Genomic DNA, 16,517 nt, shown 5'->3' on the forward strand with positions numbered 1-16,517 from the left:
CCCAAGGCCAGGGACACCCACGTCCTTGGCGCTTGTCCGACAGTACCGCCTTTGCCCAGCACAGACGCCCCCAGGACTACGGCCCGCGGTCGCCCAGCCTCCCTTTCCCTAGGGACCCCCCAAGTCAGTCGAGGGCCTGGCTCAACCTCCGCTGGGTGTTCCCTGGGGCGCCTCTGGTTAGGACCGGTGGCAGGGCAGGGACAGAGACAGTTCCGGGAGGCCACGGATTGGGACCCTCTCTGGGCATCTGGGCAGACTGAAGCAGCAGTTGGCAGCACCCCCAGGTCCAGCCTCTGTCCACTCCCCCCTACACACACACACTTCGGTTCTCAAAGGCGCTTGCTTCCCCACTGTTCCTGCCCCATCTCCACCTTCCCTCGGAGACCCAAGGACACAGGGATTCCACCCCGCCCCGCCCGGCCGAGCTCTCCTCCCTCGACGGCTGCTCCGGCTGGCAGGGTCATCCTGGCTCCCCCACCCCACCCCATCCCACCCCGGACGCACAAGGTCTGTCCCGCAGATCAGAGTAGGGACAAGGCCGGCTGCGGTCCCGGCACGGGTGGGGCTGGGGTCCCGCGGGGAGCGACTGAGTTGGGAAGGGCGCGGGAGGGTCTGGGACGGCGGCAAGCCGGGCTACCCTGGGCGTGGGGCGGCCGCGATCCAGCCGGGGCGGAGCCTGGAGACTGAGCCGCAGCTTAGAGGCGGAGGTGTTCACAGCATGGACTGGGGGCCCCGAAGAGCTCGGGGGTCGCTGGTGCTGCTGCTGCTGCTGCTGTGGCCGGTGCCGGGGCCCGGGGCTCTTCAAGGTGAGGAGGCGGTTGGGATATGCCCCAAGGGTGTCCTGCCAGAGCCTTGGGACAGTCAGGGGATGAGAGGGTCTGAAGCCCCTGGACCGCTGGCGGGGAGCGCAGAAAGCCAGGAGGGCCTGCGAGGGTTTCTGTGGGACCTATCCAGGGACCCTCAACTGTGCTCGGGCTGGACTCTCACCGACTTGCCCACATTCTGCCTGGCTGCAACCCCTCCACCGACAAGGCAGAGAGGAACGTCCCCTTTCGTTCTCAGCAGCTGCCATCTCCCCATAACGCCCTATGCCAGGATTTTCCACTCTGACCTCATAGCACCCAGCTCCAGTGTGAACAGCAGCACTGCTCCTTAGGGCTAAGCGGGTCTCCCTGCTCTGGGAAGCCCCCCATCCCAACAGGCCTCCACTCCAGAGTCCCTGTTCTGTCCTCAGACTATAGGACTAGCTGTGGCCTCCACCCTGTGCTCACCCGCCTCCCCTCTGAGCCTTGGCACAGTGTTTATATTGTTGCCTTGTTTGGTTACATAGAGGGACTTCTCCCTATTGAGGGTGCCTGGTTAGCAGAGCCATTCCAGTAACCTCTTCCAGCTGTCTGTAAAACAGTGATGGAAGGATTAGACCCGTTCTATACAAGTGCCTGGCTGATGTGACAGGGAGGGCGACCCTGCAGGGTAGGGCTGGGCTGAGCTGGTGCAGGGTTGGCAGAGAGGGCTGCTGCTGGCTACCAGGCACCGAGCACCGACCAGCCCTGACCAAGCAGCCAGTCCAGGGCAGGCGTCCAGCATCATCTTTTTGCTCTGCTCCAGGTCCCAATAGAGAGGAGTATTAGCCCTTGCCTTTGGGGATGGTCCTTAGGTAACCTGCTGCTCCCTCCCCTCTGGGACCTCTGGGAGAAATGGAGATGAGCTCAATGCTCCCCAACACAGCCTGGTTCCCCCAGTTTCACTTCTATCCACCTAGTCACCACAGCTCCAAGTTTGCCTCCCTCTACCAAGGGGCCAGTGGCCTATGTGTGTGTACAGGGCTGTGTGGGGAACCCCCACACCCACACCCACACATGCCCACAGGCACACTCTTCCCCTTTCCACCCTTGGAGGCCTGGGCTCAGCAAGATCTGTCTCTCCACATCCAGTTAAGTCCTCTCTGGGCTGAGAGACCCCCACCTCACCTTCTCCCCTAAACCCACTCAAGCCCCTCCCCACACTCACCCTTTTAGCCTCTCCCAAGGCAATGGGGTTCCCACACCTGCACTGGTCTGTGGGAGTGATGACAACTCACTTACAATCAGGGAGGGCTTCTTGGGGAGAAGGAGTTCCAGGAGTTGCTGCTATTCCAGGTCTTTGATGCCCAGGGCCTAGGAGAGGCAGTGGAGGCAGGAAAAGGCATAGGGGTATCCAGTCAGGAGCTGAACCACCTCCACAGGCAGCCGTCTCAGCCTGGGCAGGGTTGGGGTCAGGGCCCACCTCTGGGTGGGGTGTTGCTCTGGGAGCTGAGCCTGCCCCAGGACTACATGCCAGAGGGATGGGAGGGCTGGCTGGGGCTCTGGGCTGCCTCAGGCCTGGCTCCTATAGGACAGGCCTGGTGAATGCTGGGGCCCAGTGGTGGAGTTGAGGAGCATTCCAGGGGAGCATTCCAATGTCCCTTAGGCCCACTCAGCTCTGTCCCCCAAGAGCCCTCCACCCTGAAGGCAAGAGGAGGGGGTTTCTGGACTAGGGTCTAGCCTTGTCCCCAGCATGAAGGGGTAAGGTGCACCTCCTAAGACAGCCTCTGGTTGTTGTTACTGCTCTTACATGGTGGGGAATGGGGAAGACGCTGGCATCCACTCTCAGGATCTCTCATCCTAAAGGATCTGCTGCCTGCTCTAAAAATACCCAGGCTGCTTCCACTCAGCTCTTCCTTATTTGAGGGGAGAGAGGTTGGCCTCTTCCTTGTGACCTCTGACCCCAAGCCCTTCCCTTCCCCAAAAAGTCAGTGGGCCTCTTTCATCCCCAGCTGAGCTGTCTCTTCCCAGGCTCCTGTGTCTCTCCTCTGCCCCTTTCTTGGTGGCCCCTCAGTTCCAGGGATGTCCCATGAGTGCCCATCCTACTCTAGGCTGAAAACATGGTGAAAGCTGCAAGCCCGTCTCTCTGCTACTCCTGCTCTGTGCTATTCAGGGCCCTTCTCACCTTGTGCCCTGTCCTCACCCTAGGAGATGTCCCTGGAGAGCCAGCTACCTTACACTGGGTCCTGGATGGACAACCCTGTCACAAGGTCACCCTGGAGGAGTCGGTCAGTGGCGTACCATCCTACCTCTGCTGGGGCTTGGGGTCTCCCAGTCCATTGGGCCCTTCCTAAGTCACAGCTTGGAAGCTTTGCTGGGGTCCCAGTCACTGCTTTTTAGGCCTTTCCTGGCAGAATGAGCGGGCAGGGGGTTGGGAGACGTCTAGATCGAGTAAGCCTGCACACATGGAAGTCATTTTAGGCTTTCTCCACTCCACCTCCCCTTTCCCTCAGAATTATCTGTCTGCCCCTGCCCCCACCACACCGAGGTGGGTCCAGAGTTGTGGGGCCTGAAGCTTTTCAGGGGCTTCCTAAAGAAAATGCCAAAAAATCTTCTTTTGGAAAAGTTTAACAGAACATGTGACTCTGTTAACAAATATTTTTCTGCTTCTCCACCCCAGATTCTGCCACTGAGCTGCTGGAACATCAGCCTCACTGGCTCTCAAAGAATCCATGTTGGGAGGAGACAGGGGCAGCAGTCACTTTCCTGGTGGCCCCCAGATACAATCTCACCTCCTTTTGCTTCTCCAGGACCCTTGGGCCTTCCCTCCTCCCAACACACTTCCAAACAACCAGGCCCCACCTGTATGTGCTGCAGCCAAACCCCCCCACACACACACCTCTCCCCCACCCCATGCTGCAAACACATGTACTGAAGATATGCTGGGTTCACAAAACCAAACAAAACATAGTGACCCCATTGGGCAGGAAGTAAAAAGTAGATTGCCTGCCCCCCTCACCTCATGCCTCTTCCTTCCTCAGAGTGGCTGGTGGGTTTGAACCACCAACCTTCTGCTTAGCAGTCAAATGCCTTAGGCACTAGGCCACCAGAGCTCCAGAGGGGCAAACTGAAGCCCAGAGATGTTAGGGAAATTGCCCCAGGTCATGTAGCTCCTTGGCCTGGGAGCCTGAGACCTGCTAAGGTGTGGACGACTTTAAACCACTGGCCAACCCCACAAGCCCAGATAGCCCTCCACCTTCAATTTCCAGGCAAGAGAGGGCAGCCCGGCTGTCCTAGGCCAGCGAGGAGGAAGGCAGGAGAGAGCTGTCATGAAGGTGGGATGCTCCCAGAGACCCAGCTTGGGGCCCTAAGTGGGGTTCCCTAGTCTCTCAAGGTCCCCCTGGTCCTGGAGGGGGGGGGTCAAGCCCAGCACTGTCCCGAGCTTTGAGGTTGCTTTCCTGGACATCATTGGGAGAAGGAAAGGCTGGGCATACACTGAGGTCACCCTGACTGTGGGCATCCTTCCCTTCTGGGCCTGGGCTGTGACCAGGAGACAATCCCAGAGGGCCCTGCTGTCCTAACTCACCGGTTCCTACCTCAGGAAGCCAGCCAAGAAAAGGAAAGCAGAACTGAGACAAGAGAGTCCTTTCCAAGAAAACACATTTCAGGAAGGGGGCAGGGTACAGAGTGAAGGGGCAGGGTCACCAGAAGGGCAAGAGGTGAAGACAGCAGGGGCTGCAGAAGGACAGAGAATGGGGAGCCCAGGGGGGTAGGAGGAGGCTCAGAAACCTCCCATTTGCCCTTCCATCTGGGCCCCTGCCTTTCCCCAGCACAAATGTTTCCCAATAAAGCAAGTGGCATTCCAGCTACATGAGCTCATGGCTGAGGTCTTGTGGGGCCTGTAGCCAGGGAGGCAAGGGCTGTCTGCTCCCCACCTGCAGAGATGGGCCCCCAACATTCTTGAGTCCCTTGGCAGATGTCCGAGCCCAGTGCACTTTGGGATAAAAGAGGAGGGCCAGCAAGGGTGGAGCAAACATTCCAAAGATGCAGCAGCCCCCCTAGAGACTCCTGGGCCAGCTCTAAGTCTGGGCCCCCAGCCAGGCTGAACGGACAAGGAAGGCAGAGGGGGTATCCCCCAGGGAGGAGGTGGCAAAGAGATGGTTAGGCAGGGGTGGGGTGTGGGGAATTGGGGAGCTAGCCAAGGCCCATCTTCCTGACATTAAGCGGAGGAAGCCAATGTTTTTCTCTTGGCCTGGAGTAGGGATCCTTATTTACTCCATGGGTTCAGTGAAGCAGGTATGGAGTGGGCCTGCCAGAGACCAAGCAAAACTTCTTAGTGGGGTCAGGAAGTACAAGGCTGAGGCTGCCAGAATTGGAGGTGGAGTAAAGTCTGGATCCTACAGGGAGTGAGGGGCAGAAAGATACAGAAACAAGCTCCCAGACACCACAGAGTCTGGGAGGAGGCCTGAGCCACAGCCACCCGATGTCTCAGGACTCCACTGTCCTCCCCTGCCTGCAGGGAACACTCCCAGCATGAAAGAGGAGGGAGGGTCAGAGGAAAGGTCCAGGGACTTGGGCAAGGCAGGCATCTCTCTGGGTGTTGTTACCTCCCAGGGAGGTGCTACCCCCATGCACATCCTCATTGGGGAACATCTTAGTGACCTAATAGCACACCCTACCATGTTCACCACGACACATGAGGGGCCTCAAGGCCCCTCCTACAATGCTCTCCCCAGGAACACCTTCCCTGGCCAGATCTACATTCTACTTGCTCCCTGACAGGCCTGGACATCCACCTCCACTCCTCCCCCTACAAGCCTTACACTCCTTCTCGTCCAGGTTTCAAAGCTAGACATGAGGCTGGTGGCCTTGGAGGCTGAAGGCTGGGAGCTCCTGCTTGAGCTAGAGAAGAAACAGTGAGTACCATGCTGGGGGCTGGGAGCCAAGAACAGACCCTCACTCTGGAGGGAATAGTGCTGGGGACAGGAACTGACATGAATCCCTGAGGAAGGCTGGATGGGGAGAGGGCCCTGGAAGAGTTACTGGAGATAGGGAGGGTCACCAGGCCCATGATTAGGTCCCTGGAGCTTGGGTCAGCCCCAGAGTGTAGGGCAAGTCCCTCAGCTCACCCGCAGGAGTATCTTGTCAGCACCAGGCTGCCTGCTGGAGATGAGTGAGCACCACCTAGTGGGTACCCACAGGGTATGTGAATCAAAAGAGAATCCAAGGCTAGATTCCAAAGGTGGAGTTGAACCTGGAGGCACTCCAGGCTGAAAGAGTGGCAGGGACAAAGGTGCGGGGGCTGCAGTACTCAAACCACTTTGTAGGAGCAATAATTTGTTTGGATTGCTTGGAAGGTCCCCAGCTGCTGGGGAGGGAGCAGGGAGCAGGGGGACAGGACCTCTGCAGAGAGCCAGATCACAGACGGCCACAAAGGCTGTTTTAGTGCTGCGTGTCCTGGACAGTGCAAAGCCAAAGATGTTGTGCTGGTGAGTGAGAAGGCAAAGCCAGGCCCAGGGTAGGTGTCTAAGACAAAGCCTGTGAGGAGCAGCAGTGGGAATGGTTCACAAAACCAGCCAGATTGTATTATCAATAACTATTCACAAGGTTTTCCCTGGCCATTTTTTTAAGTAGATCACTAGTCTAGTAGTCTGTCCTAATCTGGAAGCTCCACTGAAACCCGTCCACCATGAGCAATGCTGCTGGTATTTGAAATACCGGTGGCCAGGCTTCCAGCATCATAGCAACACTCAAGCCACCACGGTGTGACAAACTGACAGGAGTGGTGAACCATACGAAAATGCAGCATCAGGATTGGAGGAAGACTCATCAGCAACCTGCAATATACAGATGACACAACCTTGCTTGCCCAAAGCAAAGAGGACGTGAAGCACTTACTGATAAAGACCAAAGGCTACAGCCTTCAGTGTGGATTACACCTCAACTTAAAGAAAACAAAACTCCTCACAACTGGACCCATGAGCAACATCATGATAAGTGGAGAAAAGATTGAGGTTGTCAAAGACTTCATTTTACTTGGATCCACAATCAACACCCGTGGAAGCAGCAGTCAAGAATTAAAATGACACATTGCATAGGCAAAATCTGCAAGACACTTCTTTAAAGTGTTAAAAAGCAATGATGTCACTTTGAGGACGAAGATGCACCTAATCCAAGCCATGGTGTTTTCAATTGCCTCAAATGGACAAGGATACTGAGGAAGAGGGTCAGCGAAAAAGAGAAATACCCTCAACAAGAAGGACTGACACAATGGCTGCAATAATGGGCTCAACATAGCAACCATTGTGTGGATGGTGCAGGACTCGGCAGCGTTTCTTTCTGTTGCACACAGGGTCGCTGTGAGTGGGAACCGACTGGACTGCACCTAACAAGAACATCATTTACTGGGAGTGTCTGGGTGGTACAAACGATTAACATGCTCAGCTGCTAACTGAAAGATGGGAAATTCAAGTCCACCTAGAGACGCCTTGGAAGAAAAGCCTGGTGACCCACTTCCAAAAAATCAGCCATTGAAAACCCTATGGAGCACAACTGTACTTGGACACACACGGGGCCGCCATGAACCTCACTTATAGAGCTGTTCAATTAGCATTCAGGGAGGAAGGCTGGGGGGCCTCCTGGAGGAGGTGGGGCCGAACTAGTGATCCCTATGATACCCTCTCCCTGCAGGCTACTGGCTCCTGGATACACAGAAACCCACTATAACCCTGATGGGCAGCCAGTGGTGCTGGTCCCCAAACACACGGTGAGATATCTTCATGTCTCCAAAGGCTCTGAGGATGGGGTGGGGATTCTGGAGGGCTGAAACCTCTGAGAACATCCCTTTCTCATCATTATTGCTCGATTCTTCTCCTGTTCCTAAGGAGAGGTGGCAGTCTGTCTTCCATCATGCCCTCTGTGTAGCCCTTCTTACTTCAGCCCTTCCTTTCCAGGATCACTGCCACTACCATGGGCGTGTGAGGGGCTACCCTGACTCCTGGGTAGTCCTCAGCACCTGCTCCGGGATGAGGTGAGGAACTCTGGGGAGAGGCTGGGGCTGGGCTGGGGAAGGCGCTCTCTCACACCCACCTCTGCACCCCAGCGGCCTGATTGTGCTCAGCAGAAATGCAAGCTATTATCTTCATGCCTGGCCACCTGCCGTCTCCAAAGACCCCTGGACCTACAAGATCTTCTGGACAGGGCAGCTGCTCAGTTGGAAAGGGGACTGTGGCCACAGGGACTCCAGTGACAAAAGGGACACTGCTGGCCTTCCTCGTGTCCCCCAGAGCAGGGTGAGGGTCAGAGACAAGGGGCAAGAGCTCTAGTGGCATAGTACCTAAGCCATCTGACTGGTAAACAAAAGGTTGCTGGTTCAAACCCACTAGCCACTCCACAGAAGAAAGATTGGGCAATTTACTTCTGTAAAGATTTACTGCCTCAGAAGCCCAATGGGGGTCGCTGTGAGTTGGAATTGATGTCAGAAGAGGCAGAAATGCACAGGCCCCAGTCCAGGGAATCTTGTCTAAAAAATTCTTAATGTTAACTTCGTTCCTTGTGGGAAGTGGGGGCTGTGGTCAGGGCTCAAGCCCAGCAGTCTTCCCTTCAGGGTCACCACCGCCCCTCCCCAGGAAAGGCGAGAGGCTCGCAGGAGCCCCAGGTACCTGGAGCTGTACATGGTGGCGGACCACACCATGGTAAGGGGATACCCAAGGCGGTCCGGGCCGGGATGGGGCCACCTCAGCCCCTAATGCCGCTGTGTTGCTGCCCTCCCAGTTCTTGGCCCAGCACCGGAACTTGAACAGCACCAAACAGCGTCTCCTAGAAGTCGTCAACTATGTGGACCAGGTTGGTGCAGCTGGACACAGCAGTAATAACGGGTGATTGCGGCAGGGGTGGGATGGCCCTAGCGGGGGGGCGGCGAAGGCAGGAAAATATGAGGAAGCGTCCTTACCGAGGAGCAAAAAGGGTCCAGGTGAGGCGCCATGTTCCGGGCTTCAGCCCCTCCACGTCCTCAGTTCCTCAGGACTCTGGACATTCAAGTGGCTCTTACCGGCCTGGAAGTGTGGACGGAGCGGGACCTCAGCCGCGTCACGCCGGACGCGAACGCCACGCTCTGGGCCTTCCTGCAGTGGCGTCGGGGACTGTGGGCGCTGCAGCCACACGACTCTGCGCAGCTGCTTACGTGGGTGCTCCAATCCCCAACGCAGGTCCCAGGGCCGGGCTGGGAAGTCGCGCCCCCCCCCCCCCCGCTCGCCAGGTAACACTGCGCTTTGCCCTCAGGGGTCGCGCCTTCGGGGGCGCCACCGTGGGCCTAGCGCCAGTGGAGGGCATGTGCCGCATGGAGAGCTCTGGAGGCGTGAGCGCGGTGAGGCACTGGTGGAGGGGTGGGCGCGGCCGAGGGGCGCGGCCCTTGGTGACCGCCCCTCCCACGCTCTCCAGGACCACTCGGAGCTCCCCATTGGCGCTGCAGCCACCATGGCCCACGAGATAGGCCACAATCTCGGCCTCAGCCACGATCCCGACGGCTGCTGCGTGGAGGCCCTGGCCGAGCAGGGCGGCTGTATCATGGCAGCAGCCATGGGGTGCGGGCCCAGTGGGGAAGGCGGTAGGGTTGGGGTTGGGGGCTAGACTTGGGAAGCATTCTTTTGGAGGAAATGCCCTTAGGTCCCTGGTGGCACAAGCGATTTTTGATGCGCAAGTAGCTCATCTAACTGAAGGTTGGTATCGGAATCCATCTAGCCACTCAGCAGAAGAAAGGTCTGGCGATCTGCTTCCATTAACGATTACAGCTAAGACAACCCTGAAGAGCAGTTCTACTCTGTGACACATCAGGTCGCCGTGAATCGGAATCCGTTCCACCACACGTTTTTTTCTTGGGGGAAGCGGTTGTTTATGAGGCTTAAATAGGGCAAAACTTAGGTAAAGTGGATTCGCTAGAGTATTAAGAGTATTTGCGGAACAACCTAGTGAGGTTATTCCATTCCTGGGACTAGCAGCGCTGGAATAGGATTCAAGTTTAGGGCCTGGCTGCCCATTCTTCACGTCACACCCTGCCGCCTTCAGCTCTCTGTGTAACTTTGCTGTCACATCCCCTTTCTGGGCACTGCTTCCTAGAGGACCCCACTTACGTATGTTAAGAGGCTGGGTGACCAACCCAGGGGAGGGGGTGGGGACGAGCGGAGGTGGGGATGGTCCTCACATGTCCGACGACCCCCTCCCGGCCCGCAGACGCCCCTTTCCGCGCGTGTTCAGCGCCTGCAGCCGCCAGCAGCTACGCGCTTTCTTCCGGAAGGGAGGTGGTGCGTGCCTCTCCAATGCCCCGGATCCCTGGGTCCTGCTGCCACGGGCTCGCTGCGGGAACGGCATCGTGGAGGCCGGCGAGGAGTGCGACTGCGGCGTCCTCCAGGTCAGACTCGGGGGCCAGGCCCCTGGGGCCCAAGCCTGCCCCTGCCCCTGCCCACCCCGCCCCGGAGACCTGGGGCGCTGCGCCCTGACCTGGTACCTCTTCGCCTTTCTGTCCTAGGAGTGCCGGGACTCATGCTGCCTTGCCCACAACTGCTCGCTGCGCGCTGGGGCCCAGTGCACCCATGGGGACTGCTGCGCGCGCTGCCTGGTGCGGGCTTGGGAAGCTCGCGGGTGCGGGTTAGGGGGTCTTGCTGTTTCTTCTTCCGTAGTTGGCTGCCAGCCTACTTGTTTGGGATGATTGCTGCCCTTCCTGCCCGTTTACCGGGTGCTGGCTCCCTCGCCGGCTCGGAGCTGTTTGTTGTATCTTTGTGTGTGCCTCGCTTCCCTCCCTCTTGCCTTTTTCCCTAACCCCTGTCACCTGCGCAGCTGAAGCAGGCTGGCACGCTGTGCCGCCGGGCCACGGGCGACTGTGACCTCCCCGAGTTCTGCACGGGATCCTCCCCCCACTGTCCGCCAGACGTTTACGTACTGGACGGCTCGCCTTGCGCCAGGGGCCGCGGCTACTGCCAGGATGGCGCATGCCCCACGCTTGAGCAGCAGTGCCAGCAACTCTGGGGGCCTGGTGAGTTGGCCTGTGCGCCCTTGCATCCTTGTTCTCATCCTCGGGCCTGCTCTAGTTATTTTTCTTGGGGGTGGGGTGGAGAGGAATTGGGGGGAACTGAGGCCTGCAGAGCGTGGTCCCTGGGAACAGCTGGGCTGTTCCCAACCCCACCCACACTTCCCCAGGCTCTCGCCCAGCCCCAGAGGCCTGTTTCCAGGTGGTGAACTCTGCAGGAGATGCCCACGGGAACTGTGGCCAAGACAGACAGGGCCACTTTGTGCCTTGTCCACAGAGGTAGGAAAGGTAGGGAAGGGGAGGCAGCAGAAACTGGAAGTGGGTTGGAAGAAGCCCTCCTGCTTTCTGACCACCCTCCACTCCATTCGCAGGGATGCCCAGTGTGGGAAGCTGCAGTGCCAGGGTGGGGAGCTGAGGCCCCGAGTGCCACACACAGAGCCTGTGGACTCCACTATCAGCTTGGATGGCCGTGAGATGACCTGCAGGGCAGCTTTTGCTCTCCCTGGGATCCAGCTAGACCTGCCTGATTTGGGCCTGGTAGAGACAGGCACTCAGTGTGGACCCAGAATGGTGAGCCCGGCTCACCCTAACCCTTCCTGCCACTTGACTCCTATTGGCTGGAGCCTCACACCCAGTGTGCACACCACCTGCAGGTGTGCCGAGACAGGCGCTGCCAGAATGCCACCTTCCAGGAGCTGGAGCATTGCCTGGCAACATGCCATGCCCATGGGGTGAGTAGCCTGTGGGGTGGGGAACATAGAGTCTGATCCACCTGACCCTCCCCCTCCTACTCACCTCTGCAGGTTTGCAATAGCAACTACAACTGTCACTGTGCTCCAGGCTGGGCACCACCCTCCTGCGATGAGCCAGGGTTGGGAGGCAGCATAGACAGCGGCCCGCTGCGGCCTGAAAGTATGAGAATGGGGCAGGTGGGCAGGGGCTGGGCTGGTGTATGTGCTCAGGACTCAGCACCATGCTGTCCTCCTCAGGCCACGATGCCTTCCTGCTGGCCATGATCCTCAGCTTCCTGCTGCCTCTGTTCCTGGGGGCTGGCCTGGCCTGGTGCTGCTTCCGGTGTCCGAGGTCCTGTCTCCAGCAGTACCTCTGGGACTCGAGGAGGGGTCCTGCTCGCAGTGGGTTAGCTCTGAATGCTCTACCCCTGAAGGCTCAGGCCCCTGCATCCTGAGCCCACCGCTGGGGTTCTTGATCCTTGGAGCTCTGCTGGGGAGACTGGCAGTGGGGCAGGGGTTCCAAACCTTGTCTAGGGTCTATGAGGCCTTCAGAGGGACAAGCTAGCTGGAGGCAGTAAAGAGGAGCCCTGGGCAGGAAGCCTCAATGGCATACTAGTCAAGCCCATAGTTTAGGTCCCTGACCTCCACCACCACCTCAGGGCAGGGTCCTTGGCATCTCATTGTTATGGTTCATTCCCCTTGTCCAACCTCCTGTTTCTGTCACCAGGCAGCCGCCTCACCCTCAACTTTGCTTAGTTTATCCACCAGCTCAAAAAGCAGTTGGTGCTCCACTGTTCCCTTGGAGATCTTTCAAGCCTCTCTCTGTCTAATGAGTGTCCAGCCTTCTGCCACTTCCTCTGCCAAATTCTCTTCATTATCCCCTTCAAGTTCCCAGATGTGGACCCAGCACATCTTTTCACTCTGTGCCACTGGTCAGCTATGATGCCCACCCATCATCTAGACCTCTGTGACTGGGCTGAGGGCCACATTAATGCCAACCATGGTCAACCTAGGGCTGCCTCTTTACTGGCACCCTAGGCAAGGCAGGCCCCTCTGGCCATGTCTTACAGGCTGGACTTGAGGGTGCTCTGAGTGAGCTGTGGAAGGGGGCAGGGTCTAGGCTGGACCTAGGGCACTTCACTGGCTGGAGATGGGGCAAAAGACATCCCACTGAGGTGCCAGCCACCAACTGAGTGTCAGAGGCCAGCTGAGAGGTTTTGACATGATGAGCAGTGATTGCTGGTCTGTGGGCAGAGCTTGGCCTGGCAGCATGAGGGACGCTACAGAGAGAAGGTAACTGCACCTTCTCATCAAGTCACTAGAGCAGAGTCTTGAGGGCAATGGAGACTGCTGTGAAAAGACAAGGAAGGAAGAAGCAAGACTGGGAGAGTGGGCACTAGCAGGCAAAGATGACTTGGCATCATCAAGGGCAGCAAAGCACAGCTATCATTGTGGGAGGATGCCCTCCTTTGAGGCCTGAGCAATGCCAGTGTCTGGAGGGTTGTGAGATGCTGTGGTAGTGAGGGGGCTTGGGAGACATGTCCGGAGCAGAGGGGCAGGTGATTCTGGGAGGGAACCGAGGAGCCATGCAGGAGGGGGACCGGAGAAGTTTACTTGGATCAGAAAGGTGGAGACTCAGTCAATGCAGAGCTCAGGCTGGGTGCTGTGCCACTGACTGTAGGGAAGGAGCCCTGCTCAGAGTCACTATTCTGACCTCCTGGCCTCTTATCCTGCTGCACAGGCCCATACCTAACCCAGGCAGGGACCACCCAGTGAGCAGCATTTACCCCATGGAGCTAGGCCCGACAGCCACTGGAATGTCCCAGCCCCTTGGTGAGTGGGGCACCAGTGGAAGATGGGGAGGGATGGGAAGAGATCCAGAAGGACCCCTCCTCCCAACTTAACAGACCCAGCCTCCTTGGATCCCCTGTGCCTCATCTTGAAACAGGGACCACCCCTCTCACTGTGTTCATAGTGTTCACCCTTGCCCATTGCTCTTCAGACCTTGAGAACTCTGCTAGAGCCCAACAGCCACCCTGAGAAGCTGGGCCTCAAGCCCTGCCTGCACCTTCATGGTAGGTGGGGACCATGACATGGGGCCCTCTCCCTCCCACTGCTTATCCACCCACCTCTTGTGCCCCTTATCTCTCTGCTTCCCTAGTCTGAGGTTCATGGGCTTGGGTCATAATGGACAGGAGACATACCCTCTTGGAGAAGCTATTGTCATGTGATGGCATGCTGGAAGCCCCTGGGATGGGTCGTCACTGAAGGAGGATGTGGGGTCCATGCTGCATTACTTGCAGCCTGGGGTCCCAGCCCCCTCCTTCACTTCCTCCTCAGCAGTCCAGGACCAAGATGCTGCCTCTGGTGGAGGTGGCTCCTAAGAGGAGGAGGCTTAAAGGCAGGTGGCTTCTGACACCCACACTTGGAACTTAGACCCTTAAGAGCACAGCCAGGGAGTGAGCTGACCTTCTGCACCTTCAAGCGGCTGGAATGTTTCTTCCCCCAGCAGAGCTCTGCCCCATCCACTCCAAAACCCAGAGCACTGTCAGAAGTTGCTTTAGGATGTTCCTGCCCCTTAGGGCTGGGGACCCTGCCAGGGTACACCCTCCAGCCCAGGAACCTGTCAATTCAAGGAAGGAAAGTCCCATGGTCACCAACCTACCTCACCAGGGGAGTCTGGGTCATGCTGGGCACCCAGAGACCTCTGCCTTGAGGGCCTGGGTGTGCTCAATTCATGTGCTGTATCGAGTCCCTGTGGAGGGCAGTGACTGCTGGGCCAGAAGCTGGGACTCTGGGTCCTACATTTCAGATCTGGGTCCACACTGCCCTGCAAATGAACAAAAGAACAAACACACTTTAAGACTTTCCCTGCTGGGCCCACCTCCTGGTCCTGTCTTGTCCTCCTGGATACTTCCTTAGCCCCACCCCTATTCCTAGTCCTCCACTTGAGCTTTTGAGGGTATGTGGGGTCTGCCACAGACTTTTCACTTTAGACAATACTCAACTCCTCTCCATTTCCCAGGAGGGGACAGAGGGAACCAGCCATTTCAGAAAGGACACCAGAGTAGAAGTCAGAAAAAGACCTGTTGCACTTGGACCTCTGACTCTTTTCTGTCTGTAAACTCAACCCTATAGGGCACCCTGAGGGTCAGAAGGGGTGGTGGCTGGTAGGTAGAGCCTAGATGGCAGCCAGGACCCTAGGTATATTTGGGCTTAGGATGGTGGTACCTCACTTGAATAACTCCTTTGTCCCCTCTGCCCCAACCCTTGGACATTCTCCGAAGCCACTACCTTTAGCTCATGCAAAAGTTGGTATATTAGTCAGCTGTCGCTGCGTAACAATCACCCCAAAATTTAGTGCCTTAAAGTAACAATTGATTCTATGAGTTGAAAATTAAGTTGAGCCTAGCTAGCTGGTTCATCTGGTCTCAGCTAGGCTCACTTGTATATTTGCAGTCAGCTGCTATCATTTAGGTGGTTCTGCTTGTGAGGTTGGCTGGCTATAGGCTGGGGCAACAAGGGTGACTGGACCATGTGCCTCTCATTTTCCAGCAAGCTAGCCCTGACTTGTTCATATGACAGCTGGGGTGGGTTCCAGAGAGCTGGACTGGGACTCTCTCTGCATTTGCAGGGTGAGGCAAGTTAAGGCACTTACTTCAGACCCCAAATTTAAGGGGACACACACACACACACACACACACAACCCTTCCCCAATGAACAAAATATGAAAATTTAGAAGACAGTATCAGTAATAGTGCCATGCTGAGCTTTGTTGGAGCCTACTAAGGCAATGAGTGCCTTACTTGCCTCACTCACTTCACCTTAGTCCTGGCCATGCAGGGGAGAAAATGGAGCCCGGCAAGGTCCCTTGAGGCCCAAGCTCATCACTGGTACCAACCTCATTTCTATCAAATTCTGTTGGCCTAGTCAAGTACCAGGGCCAGCCCAGATTCCAGGAAAAGACTCCACCTCTTAATAGGAAGAAAAGTAAAATCACATAGCAAAGTATGTAGAGGATTGGGGAATTTTTGCAATCTATCACTACTTCCACTGGCAGGTTCAGGCTTGCCTTCACTCCACAAACCCAAGGGGCTTAGTGAGAATGCTTTCTAAAATCCCCACTCCCACCCTCCAGGAGGGGGTATCTGGACCTTGTGGACCTCCAGCTACAAAGGACCTAAACCAAACCAAACCAAGCTCACTGCCATCGAGTTGATTCTGACTCATAATGACCCCCTTTGAGTTCCTGAGGCAGTAGATCTTTATGGAAATAGATTGCCCTGTCTTCCTTCTGCAGAGTGGCTGGTGGGTTTGAACTACCAACCTTCTGGTTAGCAGTCAAGTGCCTTAGGCACTATGCCACCAGAGCTCCTTATACAAAGGACCTAGAGGAGGCCAAACTCTGCCCTCTTGACTTGTCTAAGACTGCCCAAGATTCCCTCCCCCTCATCCAGTGCAGAGCTCTAGGAATGGCCAGATGGAAAGGAGAGAGGATGATGGGAAGCCCAATCTGAGGGGAGAGGCACATCTGGGGCCTGGTATCAACTGGCTCATGGTGGAGAACTTCAGAAAAGAGGCTTAAGAGAACAGAGTTGGCATCAGGTCATTAGCAGAGGTATTAGGGATGCAGATGGTGAATGGACAGCAGGGGGTGTGCTCAGCCACCTTAACCTAGAGCTGAGTGAGGGTCCTGAGGGTCACAGTGGACATCAAGCTAGGGGGTGATAAGTGAGCCCAAATGAGGTATGACCTCCTGCTTATTGAAAACTTCATTGGAACTCACTGAGGAGGCCTTCAATAAATGAAGGGAGAAAGTATCTTCATGAATGGAAAGACTCCATACTATAAACTGTCAATGATGCTCAAATTCATCTGTAGATTTATTAGAATTCCAATAAACATCCCAACATAGTATTTCTTTTTTGATTTGACAAACAGCTTCTAAAATACATATGGGAAAGCAAAGGCCAAAAAGAGAAA

The 16,517-nt window shown here is 56.6% G+C and overlaps 1 protein-coding gene across 1 annotated transcript; it reads left to right on the top strand.

The window, feature by feature from the left end:
* Nucleotides 1-718: 718 nt before the first annotated feature.
* ADAM33 (ADAM metallopeptidase domain 33) lies at nt 719-13,700 on the top strand. Its single transcript, XM_007934679.1, has 22 exons — nt 719-806; nt 2,991-3,070; nt 5,622-5,698; nt 7,470-7,548; nt 7,736-7,812; nt 7,885-8,074; nt 8,411-8,476; nt 8,556-8,627; nt 8,798-8,964; nt 9,063-9,147; nt 9,222-9,364; nt 10,011-10,188; nt 10,306-10,395; nt 10,614-10,809; nt 10,974-11,082; nt 11,175-11,373; nt 11,457-11,534; nt 11,607-11,715; nt 11,793-11,940; nt 13,276-13,367; nt 13,556-13,609; nt 13,696-13,700. The coding sequence occupies exons 1-22, from the start codon at nt 719-721 to the stop codon at nt 13,698-13,700; spliced, it is 2,382 nt and encodes a 793-aa protein (XP_007932870.1).
* The last annotated feature ends 2,817 nt before the right edge of the window (nt 13,701-16,517 follow it).

Source organism: Orycteropus afer, unplaced genomic scaffold (assembly GCF_000298275.1).
Source record: "Orycteropus afer afer isolate SDZICR_OR568_19922 unplaced genomic scaffold, OryAfe1.0 scaffold00020, whole genome shotgun sequence".
Taxonomy (NCBI): domain Eukaryota; kingdom Metazoa; phylum Chordata; class Mammalia; order Tubulidentata; family Orycteropodidae; genus Orycteropus; species Orycteropus afer.

Coding starts and splice junctions, on each gene's coding strand:
- ADAM33 (XM_007934679.1), top strand. CDS start 719: ATGGACTGGGGGCCCCGAAGAGCTCGGGGGTCGCTGGTGCTGCTGCTG. Junction 5,699..7,469: donor CTTGAGCTAGAGAAGAAACA/GTGAGTACCATG, acceptor ACCCTCTCCCTG/CAGGCTACTGGCTCCTGGAT. Junction 9,148..9,221: donor GCTCTGGAGGCGTGAGCGCG/GTGAGGCACTGG, acceptor CACGCTCTCCAG/GACCACTCGGAGCTCCCCAT.